This window comes from Arachis hypogaea, chromosome 1, assembly GCF_003086295.3.
Source record: "Arachis hypogaea cultivar Tifrunner chromosome 1, arahy.Tifrunner.gnm2.J5K5, whole genome shotgun sequence".
Taxonomy (NCBI): Eukaryota; Viridiplantae; Streptophyta; class Magnoliopsida; order Fabales; family Fabaceae; genus Arachis; species Arachis hypogaea.
In genome coordinates, this window is record NC_092036.1 from 106,966,194 (window position 1) to 106,985,742 (window position 19,549).

The 19,549-nt window shown below is 31.4% G+C and overlaps 3 protein-coding genes across 4 annotated transcripts; 1 reads left to right on the forward strand and 2 right to left on the reverse strand.

Moving 5' to 3' along the window:
- Nucleotides 1-821: 821 nt before the first annotated feature.
- Nucleotides 822-5,439, reverse strand: LOC112707857 (NADH-cytochrome b5 reductase-like protein). Its single transcript, XM_025759865.3, has 13 exons — nt 5,048-5,439; nt 4,775-4,817; nt 4,483-4,558; nt 4,321-4,380; nt 4,171-4,221; nt 3,461-3,515; nt 3,294-3,364; nt 3,157-3,208; nt 2,823-2,900; nt 2,472-2,561; nt 2,266-2,379; nt 1,411-1,479; nt 822-1,320 (listed from the first exon to the last, which is right to left on the reverse strand). The coding sequence occupies exons 1-13, from the start codon at nt 5,237-5,239 to the stop codon at nt 1,264-1,266; spliced, it is 1,008 nt and encodes a 335-aa protein (XP_025615650.1). The 5' UTR covers nt 5,240-5,439; the 3' UTR covers nt 822-1,263.
- An 8,196-nt stretch (nt 5,440-13,635) lies between these two features.
- On the forward strand, nt 13,636-15,781 carry LOC112707872 (uncharacterized). Its single transcript, XM_025759885.3, has 2 exons — nt 13,636-15,125; nt 15,271-15,781. Exons 1-2 carry the CDS (start codon nt 14,436-14,438, stop codon nt 15,559-15,561), a joined length of 981 nt encoding a protein of 326 aa, XP_025615670.1. The 5' UTR covers nt 13,636-14,435; the 3' UTR covers nt 15,562-15,781.
- Nucleotides 15,782-16,088: 307 nt separating this feature from the next.
- LOC112707866 (nudix hydrolase 19, chloroplastic) lies at nt 16,089-19,419 on the reverse strand. 2 transcript variants are annotated; one of them, XM_025759875.3, is made up of 6 exons: nt 18,585-19,419; nt 18,174-18,314; nt 17,979-18,083; nt 17,457-17,556; nt 16,809-16,901; nt 16,089-16,561 (listed from the first exon to the last, which is right to left on the reverse strand). In XM_025759875.3, exons 1-6 carry the CDS (start codon nt 19,215-19,217, stop codon nt 16,278-16,280), a joined length of 1,356 nt encoding a protein of 451 aa, XP_025615660.1. In that variant the 5' UTR covers nt 19,218-19,419; the 3' UTR covers nt 16,089-16,277. The 2 variants fall into 2 exon arrangements, with proteins under 2 accessions (XP_025615660.1, XP_072058275.1); XM_072202174.1 differs by lacking the exon at nt 16,809-16,901 and having other exon boundaries at nt 18,585-19,371.
- Nucleotides 19,420-19,549: the final 130 nt, after the last annotated feature.

Consider the following 19,549-nt stretch of genomic DNA (forward strand, 5'->3'; position numbering starts at 1 on the left):
TTTTTAAGATTAATTTATTCAAAATATAAATTTTTAGAAGTTTATTGTCACTCTATTTAATTAATTAAAGTATGATAATATCTATTTGCACTTAGTTTTAGTAGTACTGTATTCAATTTTAATAGTATTTATCTTCAATTAATTTTGAGTATGTAATCTAAATAAATCATGATTAAGACAAATTTATTGATTAAGACAAATTTTGAGTATGTAAATTTATTGAATAATTTTGCAAAAATGCATAAAATAATTAAATGTGGCTAATTGAATGTAAACTAATTATAAGTAATTTAGAAAGTGGTTAAATCATATTATTTTTAACCATTCAGAAATTACTTATAATTTAAAATTCCTCACACTTTAAAATACGTAATTAATTTTATCTTTATTCAATAAATTTGTCTTAATCATGATTTATTTAGATTACATATTCAAAATTCATTTTAAATATTAAACTATTAATAATTAAATATGTATAGACAAGTATAAATATAATATTTTTTAAACTGAAAATTTACTTATAACCTGAGAGAGAAGTCTTTTTCAATTCACCTAAATCATATATAATATACCACTAAGTACTTACCTCCAGCCATTGGGTGTTCGCATATTATTCACAGGCTATTACATCTCAAAACCCAAAATTAACCAAAAAAAACTATATATTCTTAAAAGACATTTTAATCCGCCAAAAACACTCATCCATCTAACATTATAACCCAAACAGCCAACCTATAGCCCAACAATCAGCTTAAGTTAATTATTTAGACGTAAACAAAATTAATAAATTCTTACCTAAAGCCTTTACGTGACACACCGGATAAAGGATAATTTGCAATACCAGAAACGGTCTCTTACTGGGACACTTGTTGCACAAGGACAGGATCCAACACATTTCTACATGTGTAGAACTGTCCCCATTCTACACCAAAGAATTCACCTTATTATAATTGTATACAGAAATGTACTTATTCATTGGTAGTTTTACTCTCATTGAGCTGAAAGAACTGTATTACTGTAGTTCTGTTGAGACCCTTTATTGGCATTCATTCTAAACACCTGCGATTTTAATACTCGCAAAATTGAGAAATACGATGGGGAAAAAAAACAAATCTCTACCCTCTGCTACTCTAGATTTATTGCATGTTCGAACTTTGACCTGTAGCCCTCTTCCAGAAGAAACCATTTTGGCATACAGATTACACAGCAAATTGGGGCTTGCCAAGCATGCTTCAGATGCTAGAAAATAAATCCTACAGTTATTCAGAATTTGTAAACCATTTGTTCAGTGTATCCAGCTTCTTTGAGTAAACCAGAAACCTGCAATAAATCAAGTAATCAACCGTAAGGTATATCAGATGGACTCAGTAAAAAAAGTCAGAAACATGCATCACAAACAGAAATTGATACCTCTCCTTGTGTCCAATCTTTGGCCTTCTCACCAGATACGTGTTTCATCATCCCAGGGGGACCACACACCTAAAATGCAGGAGGCAGAAAAAGGTTGGGTATTAACTTCATATATATTGTAATAATAATGAAACTCCACACCAACTATCGCCACCATAACCAGTGACCTAAACCATATAAACACTAATGAACCAAAAATGTGAACATCAATATGAAAAGCAGAATGTTTTTGCAACGTAAAGACTCCTATTGTCCTAAATGTTCAAAACAACATTGTAATTACACTCATAAATCATGAAGAAGTGTTGTCTAGGAGAAAGTAACTAGTCAAAAGTAATCAGTAATTCTTGAAACAGTTGATAGTATTCAAAACTTAGCAGAGGAAAAATGATGAGTAATGGGCCAAAATTTGTCATGGAATTGAAGGAGCTGTTAATATGTTAAAGAGAAGGGTTAAGAAAGGAAATAAGTCTGACTTCTGCAATTCCAAGAGCCCGGGCTCAAGTGGAACCAAGTTCCTCTGGAGACTGCTTTATTGTAGGTGAAATTCTATCAAGATTCAAGGCTGATTATAGCCTCCATTTTCATTCAAATAATTCTTGCATGGGCGATTCTAAGGATTGTCCAAGGCACACTAACCAAAAATGCATGAGTGGGTATATGTTGAATAAAGGCGGTAATTAGAGAGAGAGAGAGAGAGAGAGAGAGAGAGAGAGAGAGAGAGAGAGAGAGAGAGAGAGAGAGAGAGTTGATTTCCTGGAGGTTCAAACTGTTTCAATGCATCGAGCCATCAATTAAGGTCAAACACAGTTCCTTTAATGCTATGCCGGTTTAAGGTGCAAAAGTGAAACTCACAAGTATTAGAGTATCGTCAGCAGGAGCAGGTAAACCTTTCACAACCATATCCTCTGATATTAAACCTGAACCTCCCCTCCAATTTTTTGTTGGATTATCAACTGTGTAGAATATCTGCAAAATTTGTCAAAAGTTTTAAACTAATTAAATAACAGTCATGGCTGAATGATTACCAATAGTAAATTTGCTAAAAAAGATAATTTTACCTTTAAGTTAGGGTGGGTTGCAGCTAGAACATCAAGCTTCTGTTTAAGCAGTATGTCATCTGGGGACACATTAGCATACAGCAATGATATCTGCAGTGAAAAGCCACTATAATCTGAGATATTCTCATATTTACCATGAATATATTGATAAAAGAAATAAATTAACCATATATCATTCGTATAAGAAAAACGACCTAATGTACATCCACCAATATGAATTGCACTCCCAGAACCATTTCAATAGACCAGAAACAAAAAAATGTGTTCATAATTTATCTATTTATAACATAAATAAAAGAGCAAGGAGAGACTAGGTGTACATCACTGGAAAACACAAGGTTTAACACCTACCTTAGTTTTGTCATCAGGATTCTTCAATATCGCCTCAATTACCTGAAGCATTGGAGTAATTCCTGAGCCCCCAGCAACCTGTGCAGAGCATTAAAAAGTACAGAAGAAAATAAAAAAATCAAACAGGTGTACTGTGGAGAGAAAAATGAGAGATTCTAACAGTTTATGCATTCATGTCATAAAATGTAAATGAAATATATTGAACCAAAAAGTGAGATGCAACAAGGTATGCATTTACTCATGAGCAATGCTGGCTCTTTTTTTCCGCGGAGGGGGGAGGGGGTGCGAATTCAAAATTTCCTTTTTCAAAACTGTGGTTACCGAAGAAGCTTACCATGCCTATATGCTTCTTCATGTTAGGGGTATATCTGAGCTTTTCAATGGGCCTGAAATCAACAATGCCTTCGTTATAGAATGTTCAAGTATGAAAAGTGTTCTGCAAACCTTGAATTGTTGTTGCAAATGACATACCCTTTAACTTCAACAACATCACCCGGTTTCAAGCTTGCAAAATGCTGACTCATTTTTCCTTCAGGATACACCTTCAACATATTGGAAAGTACATACATAAATGATCCTCAGAACTGACCCACTAGATGATCTATGGGATGCTACAAGTAAAGCCCATGCTAACATACCTTGATTAACAAATCAAAATATCCCTTGGCTTCTGGATCTGATATAGGAGTATACCTGAAGATTGCAACACAACCACTTTCTTAAACTGACCTCTATGGAAATATCAATAGCAAGCAAGAAATAATTCTTATCTAAGTTCTACCATATGATCTTGCATTGGGTGGAAAGCTTTAGTATTTCATTCTTTCCTGAACTTTCCAATTTAGGAACCCCACTGTATCCCTTCACCCAATATTTGTAAATAACAGGTATATTTTGATAAATTCTTTAGTTGTACTTGAGAAAATGAGAAGCCTCTTATAAGATAGAAAATAGAATATAGTGCTGTCAAATCTCAATTTATTAATTAATATACTAGGCTGCTAGCTATGCAAAAATTTTAGTTCAAGAACATAAGTGGAAAAGTGCATGCCATCTGAATGATTTTCAAAGGCATTCATCATTAACAATGCTCCAGTTATGTCTTAAGAGAGCCTTTAACAGACATTCTAGAAAACCTTTCCAACTAATCGTACTATTACTAAGGCTACCAGTGGCAGAAAGAAAAATAAGTACGAAAATGAAACACAAAATTCAAGCACTGATATTTAATATAAGAAAAATTGCAAATGTTTTATACTGAACATGTCCGGAATGCTACATCATCAGAAGCCACAATATAGAAAGATCTGTGGATGAAATGCACTTATTGTCTCAGCAGGAAACTTACGGACGTATCACATATTTCGGTTTCCCTTCAGCATCCTGTCCCAATGGAGCTCTGTGGTAATAAATATACATTCAATACACATTATATATGGCCAAAACCTAATTTTATTTATATCAATAGCAATAATAAATTATCAACAATCTATGGAACCTTGTAAGAATGCAGGAAGCAATATCCAAACCCAACTTTTTAGTAGGATCAAACGAAAACCTGGCAAACACGGGAAAGAGACAGAATCATATTAATACAAACATTTTGGTGAGAAGTTATATAGATATATTATCACATCTGTTGAAGTGTTAGCTCATATACCTGAATAGCTGGGTATTGTGACTGACTCTGGCAGTATCTTGCAACTTAAATTCAACCCATTTATCTGGATTAAGTGCTGAAAAGACAAAAAAAAATTAATATATATATAAAACCCCGAATCTTATTTCTCATGCATTGGATGGGAAGCAAAAGTCACAGTACACTCCTAAAACGATAATTCAGATCAAATGGTAAAGAAATAATATCTTCAAAAACAATTGATCTGCACAGTTACAGATTAAAACTTTCTCTGAAGCTGGGAAGTGAAGGAGAGAGGGAAATATAAACTCACCAATATTTTTTATTTCCCCTTCTTCAGCCTGCTCTGAATGAACCTGCAAATATAAACACAACTTTATTACCAACATTTTCATCACTAAGGATGAGCATAAAGCAAACGATCATAACTCATATCAAAGAAGAAACAATAATAATTTTTATTTAAATGACAGTGTAAATCAATAGATCGAATAATCAAATGAACGCGAAGCTGGATTGGATCAGAGAATAGTCAAAGGGAAGATGATAAAAGCAAAATAAGAATTAAGAACGAGAGGCAGCGTACAAGGTTAGGAGAGGAGAGAAAGTAGAAGCAGGAGAGTCCGCCGGAGACGCCGGCGGCGACAGCAGCATATGGTAGGCGGAATTTGGCGGAAGAGTAAGAGGAGGAGGAGGAAGAGGACTTGGATTGGGCGTTGAAAGCATTGGCGAATGCGATAGGCGTGGCCCTGAGAAACCTCTTGAGTAAAACTTCCATTTTCAGAGATTGGAGAATGGAGATCGAAGGAATGAAGGAAGGAACAAGATTCTTGGAGGAGTGAGAAGGGTTTAACACTGTCACTCACTCACTCTAGCTTCTCTTACAGCAACCTGCTGCAGATTCCAGAACGTGGGCTTCGTTCTCTTTTTGTCTTGTGGGCTTCAACGTTACCAAAACAAAAATCAAACACGGGCTTTGATTCCAAATTGTGTTTGTTTTTTAATATAAAAGGTAAAAGATTAACCAACTTGTCTAATGATGAGCTTACTCATCCGATTAAGCAAGTGTCGAGAGTTCGAATCCCGCCTTGTATATGTAACAATTCATTAGTCAACGGCAAACCTTTAAATAGAGCTCTGATTCGCGACGGATTAATCATTAATTTATCAAACTGAAAATGTGTGAATTTTGTTTTTGTATGCAGTAATTTATTAACCAATAATAAAGTAGAATTCAAATTCCTAATCTCTTTGATTAAAATACCAAATAATGAACTACAAAATCACATTCATGTAGTTTCTTAATTATCTTCTATTTATGTAAGAAAAAATATTTTATTTGACTTTTATTAAAAAAAGCAAAAACTATGTGTTGGTTTTTACTTGGTGACAATTATAGTTGAATATTTGACATTTTGCATAATAGACATGACTCTCCCAACACTGATTTTTTCATATTCAATATTTAGATTGAGACTATTACTTAAGAAGGAAGAGAATCTGCAATTATAATCGATTATGTATTTGTTATATTTGACTCGACTATTTTTTTTATTTTTATAGTTGTTAGTATATTATTCGTTAAAATCTAACATACAGTTTAGATGTATTTAGACTTATATTAATATATGAAGTGATTTGTAGGATCATGAGGAGAGTATAATATTTTACATGAAAAAAAGTATGTGTAAATTTGAAAGCGAATTGTTCAACATCTCAACCTGTACTACATTAAAAAATTCGATATTGATATATTGATGATATTTGGTATCTTCCATATGATTCCTAACAACTCCTTGTCAATTCAGGCATGATTTTAACTTATTTTTAAGTTGATTTTTCTGGTAGGTTAATGACCCACTTGGACATCATTCTCATCGGATGAAAAAACTTTTCAAAATGATAATAAATATACAAGCTCATATACATCGCATACTCTCAATTCTTGTTGACAAGTCTTAGGTGAAACCTCTTCTTCAATCTTATAAAATCAAAAAAATAAATGAGAAATGCTCGTTGCACTTAGGATTTTTTTTTAATAAATAAATTAATTATAATAATTACTTAAATAAATAATTTAAAAAATATTATCGAAATTAATGAATTGATTGGTTGAATGATTTTCAATAATAAATAAAAGTCGAGTTATAATTAATTTATTTATTAAAATAAAAAATTTTTGGACTTACGTAGAGTTGTAGATAAGTTTGAAAAACCTAACCTTTTTTGTTGACTTAGAAAGCTAACTATTTAGTTTTCCTTTTTGAAAATTTGAAAGTTTAAAAAAAAAAAGTATTCAATAATTTTTTAAAAAATCGGAAAATAATTTTTAAAATATTTTTTTAAAAGTTAAACTAATACTATCTTAAATGAGCTTAAGAGTCTTTTCTCTTAAATAATTTTATTTGAGATTATATGTTTATTGGACTGCTTGAATCATTTTAATTAATAGACTTAACATAGGCTATTTAAAATACTATTACGTCATGTATATATAAAAAATTAATTCGTAAATCAATTACTCATATATAATACATGATGAGATATAAAATACACTTTAAAAATAACTTAAACAATAAATGTATTATATTCATGGTTCTAAAAATTGAATCAAACTAACCTATTCGGCCGAGTTAATCAAGAATCAGTTCTTCAGTCAATTCAATTAAAAAGAAAAATTATTTGGACTGATGAGAAAATCAGCAATTAAACAATAAATTGCGTAAACTAATCCAATTTTAATAAAAGATTTTTCAATTCAGTGCTAAATCTCTTAAAATGATATTATTTTAACTTTTAAATTAAAAAAAATCAAAACAAAACAATGAAACAGAGCTTCTCCCTCTCTCTCACAGGCCACAACTAACCCTAAACCTATATTCAAATCCATCAGCAATAGCTAGCAGCCTCATCCCCTCACCATCGATGAACTCTTCTCCTCAACTAGAGAATAGCTTCTCGAAGCTCTGCTTATTCCAAATTTCTCTCTTTTTCTCTCCCTCTCTCTCTATATATATACACACGAATGTCTCTCTCTCTGCTCAACAATGTTTTTCTCGCCGTCAATAAGAAGTCTTTCATTGTAAATTCTTCTCTAGGACAATATTAATATGATTTTAAAACGTTAGGAAATTAAATAAGACGATTTAAAATGTTAGAGAGAACTTTAAAATGTTAGGGACAAAAACGATACTTTATTCTATTTATAATAATCCTAACAAAAAATAACATCAAAATAATTCAATTTCTAAATCTTTTTTGAGTATATATATTCTGTCAAACTTTGAATATTTCGGAGACTATTTTATTATTTATTTTTTTAAATTATTTTTATTAGTTATATAAATTTTTGGATATTATTATAGATTTATACTAATTTATTTGATAATTATTTTTCTTTTTTGTAACATCCAACTTTAGTATGATATTTAGAATTTACGAATTTTCAAAATAGTATAACAATAATCCTATCTATTTCTAATCAGTTAATAATAAAGAAGAAATTTATCGAATAGAAGAGGGAAGAAAATTGATCCCATTAGGAATCGATTTTTTTAATTAATAGTTAGTATATAAAATAGTAAATAAGATAAAATTAAGTAATTTGAATTGTTTTTTTTAGAAAGAGAAAGAAAAATTTAAGAGAAAAAAATAACTACTATTAAATTATAGATAATTAGTATATATATTTGTATCTTGTATGGGAGAAGATAAGAAAATATATCAAAAAATTTTGAATATTTTAAAGAAAAATATGCATAATAATTATTACAATAAATATTTTATAAAATTAATTAAATCCCATTATTAATTTGGTTTCAATATATATCGAAAATAATGAGTAATTATTTTATTTGTTTTATCCGAGAACATCTTAAAAATTAGTTGCACAGGAGTTTTAGGAAAATTTTCGACAGTGATCGCAGTCCTCTTCGAATAGGATTATGTGTTAATGTGTTATATGATATGATTTGTTTTTGGTAAGAAATCAACAAACAATTGAGACAGGTTCTAGTAAAGCTTTTTTTTGGGTGAATAATTAAAAATTAAAAATACATAATCTTTTAAAACGGTGTTTGAGCTGAAACGGTAGTAGAATTTGTGTTAGGTTCATTTTGTTTTAAAGATAGGCAAATAAGCCATCAAATTGGCTAACTAAACATGAGAAAATGGATCTTTTCTATTTTTTTTTGTCACGGAAAAAAATAAAATGTAATCTCCCACCTTTAATTATACAAATAAAATTAAAAATAAATAAATAAAAGAATGCAATAAAAGATGAAATTTTTTACTGGATATTATTCAATTTTTTTTCTACTGAAGAAGATTTACTCCCCTAAACATAGAGCCTTGGAAGTTGAAGAGTTAGTCGAATTAATTCTTTTAGCAACATTTTTGGCCTGTTGCATTTGCTGGAGATGGACCTTCTTTAAGTGTTGTTTTTTTTTCTTTTTTTTGTCTTTTAGATTTTATATCACAAAAAAAGAAGAATAGTTACTTATTGATAATAATACATAATTTGTAATTGAATTAAAATATTTATATTAAAATTTTATTGTATCAAAGACTTATTTTTAAACAATATTTATAATTAAATTTGCAAATATTTCATCATGATTTATGAATAAAATTTTTAAATTTTTTTTATTCTTATGTTAAAACTGATTTAAATAACTGCAATCTTACTTAAATCTTTTTTATTATCATGAATAAGGATGACAATGGATATCATAGGACGAGTAGCTCTCTCTTCCATCCCATTCCCATTTATAAAAATGCTTCCTTTCATCCCTCTCCATTATAAATATGTGTTTGATTATTCTTATTTGAATGGTAGATACCAGCTGATATCCAATGGGTATTATTTTTATTTTTTTAATTTAACACAAAATACATAACAGCTAACACAATCTAAAATTTCAAACACAATTTAACATAATCAAATATAAACGTTAAATAGTCAATATGGCAACTTATAACTTTTATATATGAGGCTTTTTAAGTAATTTTTTTTTGAGCGAATTTTACGAGTCTCGTTAGCGAGTATATCCACCCTTATCTCTGTCTCTATTTATTTACGGGAGCGGGTCTTCATCTTTATGAAAATTTTATGGGTTTTCATTTAATTTCCGTCGCGAATAATCTCTACAGGTACCTAACCTACTTGTATGGGTATTTTTGTCATTCCAAATTATGGCAACAAATATTAATATATTATGTATAAAAATGTCATCGCTAAAATTAAATTAGAACGGAATTATTTGTTAGTATCATATTCATTCTTATAAATAAAATAACATGACTAACGTTGTTATTCGTTAAAAATAATAAGAATGCAACATTGAATATATAATATCGTGTCTTAACTCTTGTGGAATAATAGAAAATAATTATCTCCCGTTGCTATTTAATACAACCATTAAAAAATTTCTATCAATGCAATGAATAAAACTCATCACCTTCATGTTTATTATTTTTCTTCATTGATACAAAATATATCTTAGAGCTCATACCAATAACTTTCTTAGATGTATTTTGGAATTGAGATATTGTTAAAAATTAGTAGAATAATAAACAACCTCTTGACATATGATATTGAGGAGTGAGGCTCATGTGCTTACACTTTAATGGCATCTATGAATTTCTTATCATATTGTAATTTAATTTGGTAAAATTTTTACTTTTTAAAAATAACTTATGAAAGCTAACTTTAAGATTTTAAAATTTATCTTTTTAAAAGTTGTAGCATCTGTGTTTGGTAAATTAAATTAAGGGTTAAATACGATTTTGGTATCTAAGGTAGAAGTCGAAAATTTTTTTTCGTCCCTAACTTTTTTTAATATACAAAATCATCCCTAAGATTTAACGTAATTTTAAATCGTCCTTCGGTGCTTTTAATAAACACAAGCAATAATAAATACGTTTAGTAAAATAGCTTTTAAAATTTAAAAATACTATAATAGACATTAAATGTTTTTAAAATAGCTTTTGAATTTAAAATTTAAAAGTATTATAATAGTTTTTAAAATTTAGATATTAATTAATGTATGAGGTTATATTATACTTTTTAATTTTGATAAATACAAGCTAACTTTAAAAAATTTTTCTCTTAAGTTCTTTCAAAAATACTCGCAAACACATAAACTTTTTGATTTACCAAACATAAAATGAGGTGCTTGAACACTTTTTCAAAAAATTTTACCAAAACAAGTATGTAACAATTCAAGAGTAAAATATACTTCCTTATAAATAGCATTGAATATTCGCGTCATCTTTCGGTATTCAAGAGGAACCATGTGTAATAGACTAATAGTTTTTATAGTTTCTTAAAGAAATACTGTTTAAAATAGGGGCGGAGCTATATACTGGGAAAAGGGGGCAACGGCCCCCTCTAATTTTAATTTTTTACATGTAAACTATATGTAAATTTTAGTTTAGTCCCTCTCAAAAATTTATTTTAATATTATTTTATTGTGTAAATAATTTTAGCCCCCTCTAATATTTTTTCTAGCTCCGCCCCTGATTTAAAATTTCACTTTCATACATTTATTAAGGTAACTACATATGCATAATTTTTATTTTTTGGAGAAAGTAGACGATAATAATAAAATTTGTAGTTTATATAATACTAAATTATAATAGCTGAAAGTTATTTAAATATTTTTTTTGTAATATCAACAAACCAAATAAAATAACTATGAAGTACATGTTGTTAGGGCTTTAAATTTAAATTATTATATATGTTTTGGGGTTTACCTGAAATCGGATGATTAGGCTTGAATGGAAGGTCTAAACATTGAAGGATGGTGGTCTCCGACTTGTTCACGCCTGAAAGTCGCCGTCCGAGTTGTACGTATATGTTTGAATAGGTGGAGATACCTGCAAGACACTCCGATATTTAAGTTAGTAAGGGGTTAAGTAGGTTTAGAATATTGGGCTTAAATTTACTTGAGTGTATCAGTGTATTTATAGAAGATGAGCCAATAAGTACCGTTAAAGTAGTTCCACTTCTAATGGTGGATAACCGTCCTTTTATCTTAGGCCCTATAGGGTTGTTTAGATCTTCCTTCTAGAAGTGGGTGAGAGATTCAAAAAGACAGTTACTCACTTAGTTAAGTGGGAGCCGTCTGTATCGAGTTGTTCCGACTTCTTAGAAGAGGTCGGATACGTGGATGAAGCCATTCTTCTTGATCGGACCTCTTATGTTTATTGGGTCTGACTTATATATTGAGTTACGATTTGAACAATACATATATAGAAACCAAATTGAATATAAAATTATTATTACTTGCAAGCACATAAGTCAACTTTTCAATCATAAAATATATTTTTTTTAAATAGAATTTGTTGAAAATAACATAAATCAAATTTCAAATATGAAAATACAACTTCTTAGTTGCCATTTAACCTAAAAATATAGACTTGTGATATTTTGTCTTTTTAATAATATTATGCATATAAGAAGATTTTCTATAACGTAAATCATCGAATGAAAGTATACTTACAAATAATTCTTTTTTTGGATATTACAGTCAAATAATCATCATGTTACATTACATGTCAAAATATATCTACAATTATCGAACTAATTCCTAATTTTATCAGCAACTTATGTTTTTTCTAATGAATTACTAATATTGTATATAGTAATTGTTACACAACATTGTTCATGTATACTGTTTAATGATTTAGTTTTAAGCAATTCATTTGAGTTTAAAGTTGTGTATTCAATTTTTATAATCCTTACTTTCTTCATTTTAATAAAAAAAATTTAAAACTATTTTTTAATTTTTGTTTTATAAATTTCATACCATTATATTAATGGTAATCTTCTTTTTTTGAATACTCAAAAAATATTTAATATAAATTTATCTCATTGATTATTCTTAATTTGTCATCTTATTAGAAATAAAATAATTATTAAAATTAATAAATTAATATTCAAAATGTTCCACAAAGTTACACTCACACTTTAAACTAGTCTCCAAAATTTTAATTTACTCAATTTAATATCTAAATTTGACATTCGTAATTCCGATTAGTTTTTCAAATATTTTTCTTACGACATGTTAACGTGACATATTGACATGGCATACTGAAATAGATTATTAATACCACATCTTAAAATATGGTTAGACCATGTGTAATTAGATGATGACATATCTGTTAATGACACGTGACATATTGATATATTGACGTGGATAGTGGTGTTACGTGACAAAAACGGTTGTTCATATGTTACTTTATGATTTGTGTACATGTTACTGACATGCCATCATTGTAAGCGACTCAATTTATTCTTTGAATTTTGCTAAGATACTCAATTTAGTCTTTAAATTTTGAAAATTAAAAATCATGAACTAAAGTAATTTCTACACAAATATGTGAAGAATAGAAAAAAAAAATATTTAAAAATATTAAGAATTTTGATTCGTTTAACAAAATTCAAAGATTAAATTAAGCCACTTGTAATGATGCTATTGACTGACACATGAACAAATGATAAAGTGTCATGTGGACAAATTGTGTTCTAGAAAAAATAAAAAAAAAAAGAAAGAGAAAGAAGAACTGAAATAATAAGAGCAATAAAAATGATGATTCTTATAATTTTATTTGACCATTTATATATAGAAGACAAAATCCCATGATTATTTAGCCAAATCAATTTGTATTTATTATATTCAATTTGAACAAGTAAGAAATCATCTTATTTTAATTCAATTTTAAATTTATATTATTTGAATTTGGCTCAATACATATGATTTGATTTAATTATTAATTGTCTATTTTGTTCATAAATTTATTATTTTAATGTTTAATGAATTAACCAAATCAATCAATTAATATACATAATTAATTTAATTGATTTGATTTGATAAATTAAAAATTACTACTAAAATAAATTATAATAAATTATAATAAATTATATAATATTTAGATATTTATTTAAATTAATTAATTGATATTATTAATTTGATTTAATGAATTAGAAGAATAAATTGAAAAATATTTTCAAGAAGATGCCACGTTGCCACATTATTTTTATCATTAAACGTAGAAATTCAATTTTAATATAATGTAATAATTAATAGATTATTAGCAAACATTGCAAAATGTCAAGCTAAGAATGGAGAGTGGGGACAAGGATTAAGCACCAGACAAATAATTCTTCCATTCTTTAACTTGAGCACAAGACAAAAAAGCCAAGTGGACATGAAGCATACAAAAACACACACACACACACACAAATGACACGTGTCTGACGTTCATTGCTTTATGTGTCGTTGCAAGAGCAATAATTCAGTACGACAAACAGCTACAGTAGTGTAACTGTAAGACATGTCACATGAACCCCCTTTTAAGTTTTAACAGCATCCATTTTCATGGATCAACTTGTATGTGTATCTTGTTCATTCACTAGGAGTGCAATCTAGGCATATAGACACAAATTATTAACTCATATGATTGAAGTGCAACACTGAAACCTTAATCATGGTAATAATTTCAAAACACCATCACTATGCTAATGTCCAATTTGTCATTTTCCTACCACTTTGCTCTCTACATGGCCTAATTATATAGGCATGCTATTTGCTAACTAAAATCTACTGGGGTTATTTAATTTGAATAATTCGGTAATTCCTAAGTTGCCTTTAGTAGGAGATTCTGCATTGTGGATGTTGGATTTGTACTATTGCACAATCTTGGGCTTTAAAAGCTGTTCAGAGTTAGGTGGAATGCATAAAAGGCTCAGCAATAGAGTTCTGGAGTTTAGTGCTGTGACTGTGACAAAACTTTGATTGAATCATTGTCAATTGGAAACTCTTCACAGGTAGAGAACTACTACTGGAGATGATAAGATTGGTTGACAACATAAAAAACTAAAAGGCACATACTTCATAGATGTATGTAAATTATTTGATGATGCTTAAAATTACATAGGTAAGCATCATAGGGAGGATTAGTTGATAGAGATGCTGGAAGGTGGTATATTGATGTCTTTTCAGACACTGAATCCCCTTCCACTTCTGATAGGCACTGCTTTTAGGAAGAGGAATCATCAGTGCAAAGCAAGGACAAATTCTTCAAGCACATCTTTGCAGCTATCATCTAAAGTTCCACTCACTGATAGAAGTGGAAACAGTTGGGAGCAAGGCTCAAACACTAGCGTGATAACACGGCCAAACACTGTTGGAGTCATAGGAGGTGTATCAGTTCTTTCAACTCTCATTTTCTTGGAGAAGCTTGCTTGTTGGAGCTCAAGGAATGGCAAAGAGTGCCCTCCTTTTGTTGTCTGCAGTGATCCTGTATTGGGCAAAGTGCTTCCGATTCGCCATCCTTATCGTTCTTCACACAGGAGCAGAATTGATCAAGTCAAGATGAATCAGGAATTGGTGATTGAGAATTTGCGGCGCAAGAGGAACATTCTTCAGCTGTCTGGAGCTGGCTGTTTTGTCATGCCATGCCATCTATCACATGCTTGGCACAGTGAGATATCTGAGGATTCTTCATTGCCTTTCCTTCATGTTGGTGAGTGCATGGCCATGGAGCTCAAGAACTCCAATTTGAAGCCAATTCACGCTTCGAGCAGCGTTCGTATCGGACTGCTGACCACAGATTCAGTTTTGGTAGCTAGTTATTATCAGCATAAGCTTCAAAATCAGGTATCCTAAATCCTACTGTTTTTCCTCCCTTTCTGATGTTAATCAAAGCATTAGTACTATTTAGTAGCTTTGAGCTCTTATGCATTTTTAGATTAGTAGCATTTTCTTTAGACCTCTAAGCACATTAGTGTTAATTCATGTGCAGGGATTTGAAGTGGTGTTGCTAGACAAAGCAACTGAGGAACACATGATGGTTCCGGCAGTGGAGGCATTGAACAGAAAGGACATTGAAGGGGCAAGGAATTTACTTAGAATCGCCATTCATGTGCTTTTGATGAGGGCAGTGAATGTGGTGATTCTGGCATCTGATGATTTGGTTGGGATTCTCCCTCACAATGATCCTCTCCTCAGAAAATGTATAGACCCCATGGATGCTTTGGCCAGGTCAACTATACAATGGGCAGAAACAACACAAGAGGTACAAGAGAAATTTTAGCATTCATTTCTTGTAAAAATCTAGCATAATGATCGGAGAATTTCATGTAAGAAAGCAAGCCCCATATGGAAAGAATTTGTTGTGTTGTGTGAAAATTTGTTGTTATATCAATTGCAAGAATAACTGGGTTAAATCATAGTACTAGAGCCATGTACATGTGTTGCAGAATGCAGATTTTGATGAGCATTAGTATCAATGCACTAGAACTCTCTTATTAGTAGCTCCTTTTCAATTATTTCATAAAAATCACAACCCTATGTGATGGAAAGATATGATTCCCATGTTACTGTGTCAGGATAAGACTCGTTCTTGTAATGATTGATAAAATGACACTTTATTGTCAACATTTTTCCACAAAAACAAAAAGGGAAAATATCAGAATCCCCAAATTGTCCATTCATAAATATCTTTCTGCTAAGCAATCACATGGGAACCTTCAACTATAGAAGTAGAATAAGAGTGAAGTGAATCACAAAAGGTTTCTGACTACCGGAGAATGAAATCAGTTGTAATATATTGAAAACAAATAAGCAAAACAAAATAGGGAATTCATTTTTAATATAGATTGTGTGTTGTACATGAAAAAAATAATAAGATACAATGACAAAATGATGATCTTTACCAAATCCACCTATTATACTGAGATAAAATGATACATGACACTAATAAGATAGTTCCCAAAAATAATTTCAGCCAGTCCGACAAGCTTGTCATTATCAAATACTACTAACAGGTTGTTTTGAATTGCTTCCCACACCATTTACTACATTTTGGTCTGCAAAGGCCCAAGAAGAGATAAGGTGATGAGCTATGGCAAAAGGTCCAGGAACAAACATTGGATTAAGTTGAGTTCCAACATTGAAATCTGCAGCCAAACTTTGATTCTTTCCTACTCCCTTACACATTTGTTCTACTTTTGCAGCTGCACTTCTTTGTGCTTGCTTGTATTCATCAAACGTCAATGCTTTTCTTACTTCTTCTTTACTGTACCATTGAGCATCTACACAAGCAAGTTTCAGCATCAGTTGTCACAATATCCAATAAGCAAAAGAAAATGGGAGAATATGGTGTGGGAAGGAAGCTAATGCGGTATGATGCTATACCATTGCATGATCTTATTTTACATACAAATGTGCCGTAAAATGGACTTTATTTTCTTGAGGATACATCCTCTAATCCTACCATAAGGAAACATTATTCATAGAGCAAATAGCTAAAACTCAATTAAATACTGCAGCTCAATGTACCTTCTAACTCTTCCCTGTCAACCTTTATTTCGAAGGATTTTGCATATGCAAAGAACCCAACCATCAGCTGGCATGGCATGCTATTGGGTCCAACTAAAATATATATATAAAAAAAGATAACCAACATGGTTAGTGTGTATTTAACAATTTGGCAAAGAAATTGTATAACGCATATAATCATTATTTAGTTCATCATTACATAAGCATATGTTAACCTGTACTTAACTGCTTCTGAAGGTTGCCAACATATGATAAAATTAGAAGTCTCAAATAGAGCAAACATATTCAGAAGTCAAAGCATTAAGTCACTTCAAACATGACTAAACCACCACAGAACTACTAGTAACTAGTTTGCGGAAAAGAACTTATTGACATACTCGGTTACCCTCATGCTATTATGCAAAATAAAGCAAGGGAAACAAAGATTGATTGAATCGAGTTCTGCTGTTAATACTCTACCAAGTATAAGTGTATAACCATCGTCATCAGTAGTGACATGAACTCCTAAACCGTATTCAGATTGAACAAACTGCTTTTATATAAGGTAGTAATAAATTAAGAACCCCACATGTTTGTCATGTGGCAAATACAGAGAAATACTAAAATGAGAACATAAAGTTAAACTAAGGTATGTGGAATATATTTTACCAGGCCATGGCTGAGAGCTGTGATATACAACTTCTCCCACTTCAATACCAGTCTCCTCCCATGTTTCTCTTCTCACAGCTTCCTCCAAGCTTTCTCCTGCCTAAATGCAACAAGTGGATACATGCAAATTAAACTTCTACATGTGTGCACAACTGATTAAAACTATAAAAACTAGGAAACGATCCATGCAAAGCTAGGCCAATGAAACCTGGTTCCATTTATGCCTGTTTTCCTTTCCTCTTCCTTCTGAGGAAAGAATGCAGCCAATCCAATATGCTTACCACTTAATAGCATCAAAGGAAGTCCAAATATTAAAACCACATAAATTTTATGGACATTAAGTTGTACATACCCTATTGCTGAACTTGAAAATATATTTAGATGAGAACCCAACCCCCCCCCCCCCCCCTCTTTCTCTCTTCTCCCCCTTTTTTAGTCACTTCATGGATAGCTAGGGAAAAAGCTGTCTAATAATTAAGTCCGTACAAACTGAAAAGTCTTAAATTCGGTCAAGAGATGCACCTCTGTGAAACCTGATAAGCAGGTCCATAATCGAGGTACAAACTTTGATCGTTTAGCCAAAAGGGCACGGTCATTCTCTCGATCAATGACTAGCATAATGGCCACCTGCATAAGATCAAGTGAACAAAAAACACTTTAGCAGAATACTTGACCATCTATTTATCAAATCAACAGTTAGAGCTTAAAATAGCAAACCGGATCAACGCGTGGATATATCCTTTTCTTGCACGAATCATTTGAACATTGCTTCCGTCTCCCAGCTTCCATTGGGACTGCTTTCGCCCCACAATGCCCACAAAATCGTGAAGTATTATGCCATTCTAGCAGTGCCTTGGCCTGGCCAAACCCAGTAATTAGGAAATTTGAATTCCCTATCAGTATCATGGACAGAAGTATGATAAATAAAAGACCATCAAACAAAATTACATAATCATCCCAACAGCTGCTATAAAACTAAGCAGTTAACACCAAATAATCTGACAGATTCAAAAACTGTAAAGATCTAACTGAACTATTCAGATCCATGAATTAAAATTTGAATGATCATAGTCAAAGCTATCAAATTTTGAATAATCATAAGTCAAATACTGTTCTCCCTGAACTTACATGGCCAGCAACAGCCAAGTTTCCCATTGCTTGTGAATCGCGCCAATCAGAAGCCACCATTAGCGTTCGTACCTCCACAAAGCTCAACTCCCTTGCACCAAACTCAACAGCCTCAGAAGAAGAAACATCAATTGCCCAATAAACGACGTCGTCCTCTGATCCCAAATACACCAATGACTCAGCGCTCAGCTGCGCACCGGAACTTCCCAATATACCCCTCAGATCATCCAAACCGATCCAACCCAGATTCCAAATCGGCGGGGAGTCGCCGGAGCCAGCGGCGGAAGAGGCCAAGGCCTTCCCATTTCTGAAAGGCAGAACCTTGAAATTCAGGGGAGTGGGAGAAGGTTGAGAATTGCCCAGAATTCGAGCAGTGAGGGCTTCGAAAGCCGAAGAGGGAGATAAGGAGTCAATGTTTTTGTGTGATTTGAAGTGTAAGGGGTTTCCGGCGAAGACATGGGTGCGCAGGTTTATGGACATAGTGGTGGTGGAAGAGTTTCGGGGTGAGAAATCCGTTGTTAGAGAGAGGATCCGAAGTGGGGTTTTGTTAAAGGTAGCAACTTTGGAGAAGAGAGGAAAGGGAGAAGGAAGGAGGATGAGTTTGAGTTTGAGTTTGAGGTTGAGGTTGAGCATGTTGCTGTTTCCATTGGAGTTTTGAAGAAGCTGCTGAAACAGATACTCCAAAATGGTGGGTAGGTGGTGATTGGCCGTTGAATGAAGAGTGCCTCTTGTAATGACACGTGTCACTTCTCAAGTTTTCGTCCCACTGATGACACAACCGATTCTTAACCATGGATTGCAAATTGTGAAAAATTAAATAGAATAAAAGTTGGGCAAGTTAAGAATATAAATTTGGTTAATTTATCATATTACAATTTTTTTAATATTGCAGATATTTTTGAATTTTTTTTATATCTATAGAGATAACTATAGAGTGTAGTTTTAAAATTAAATGTAAACAATTA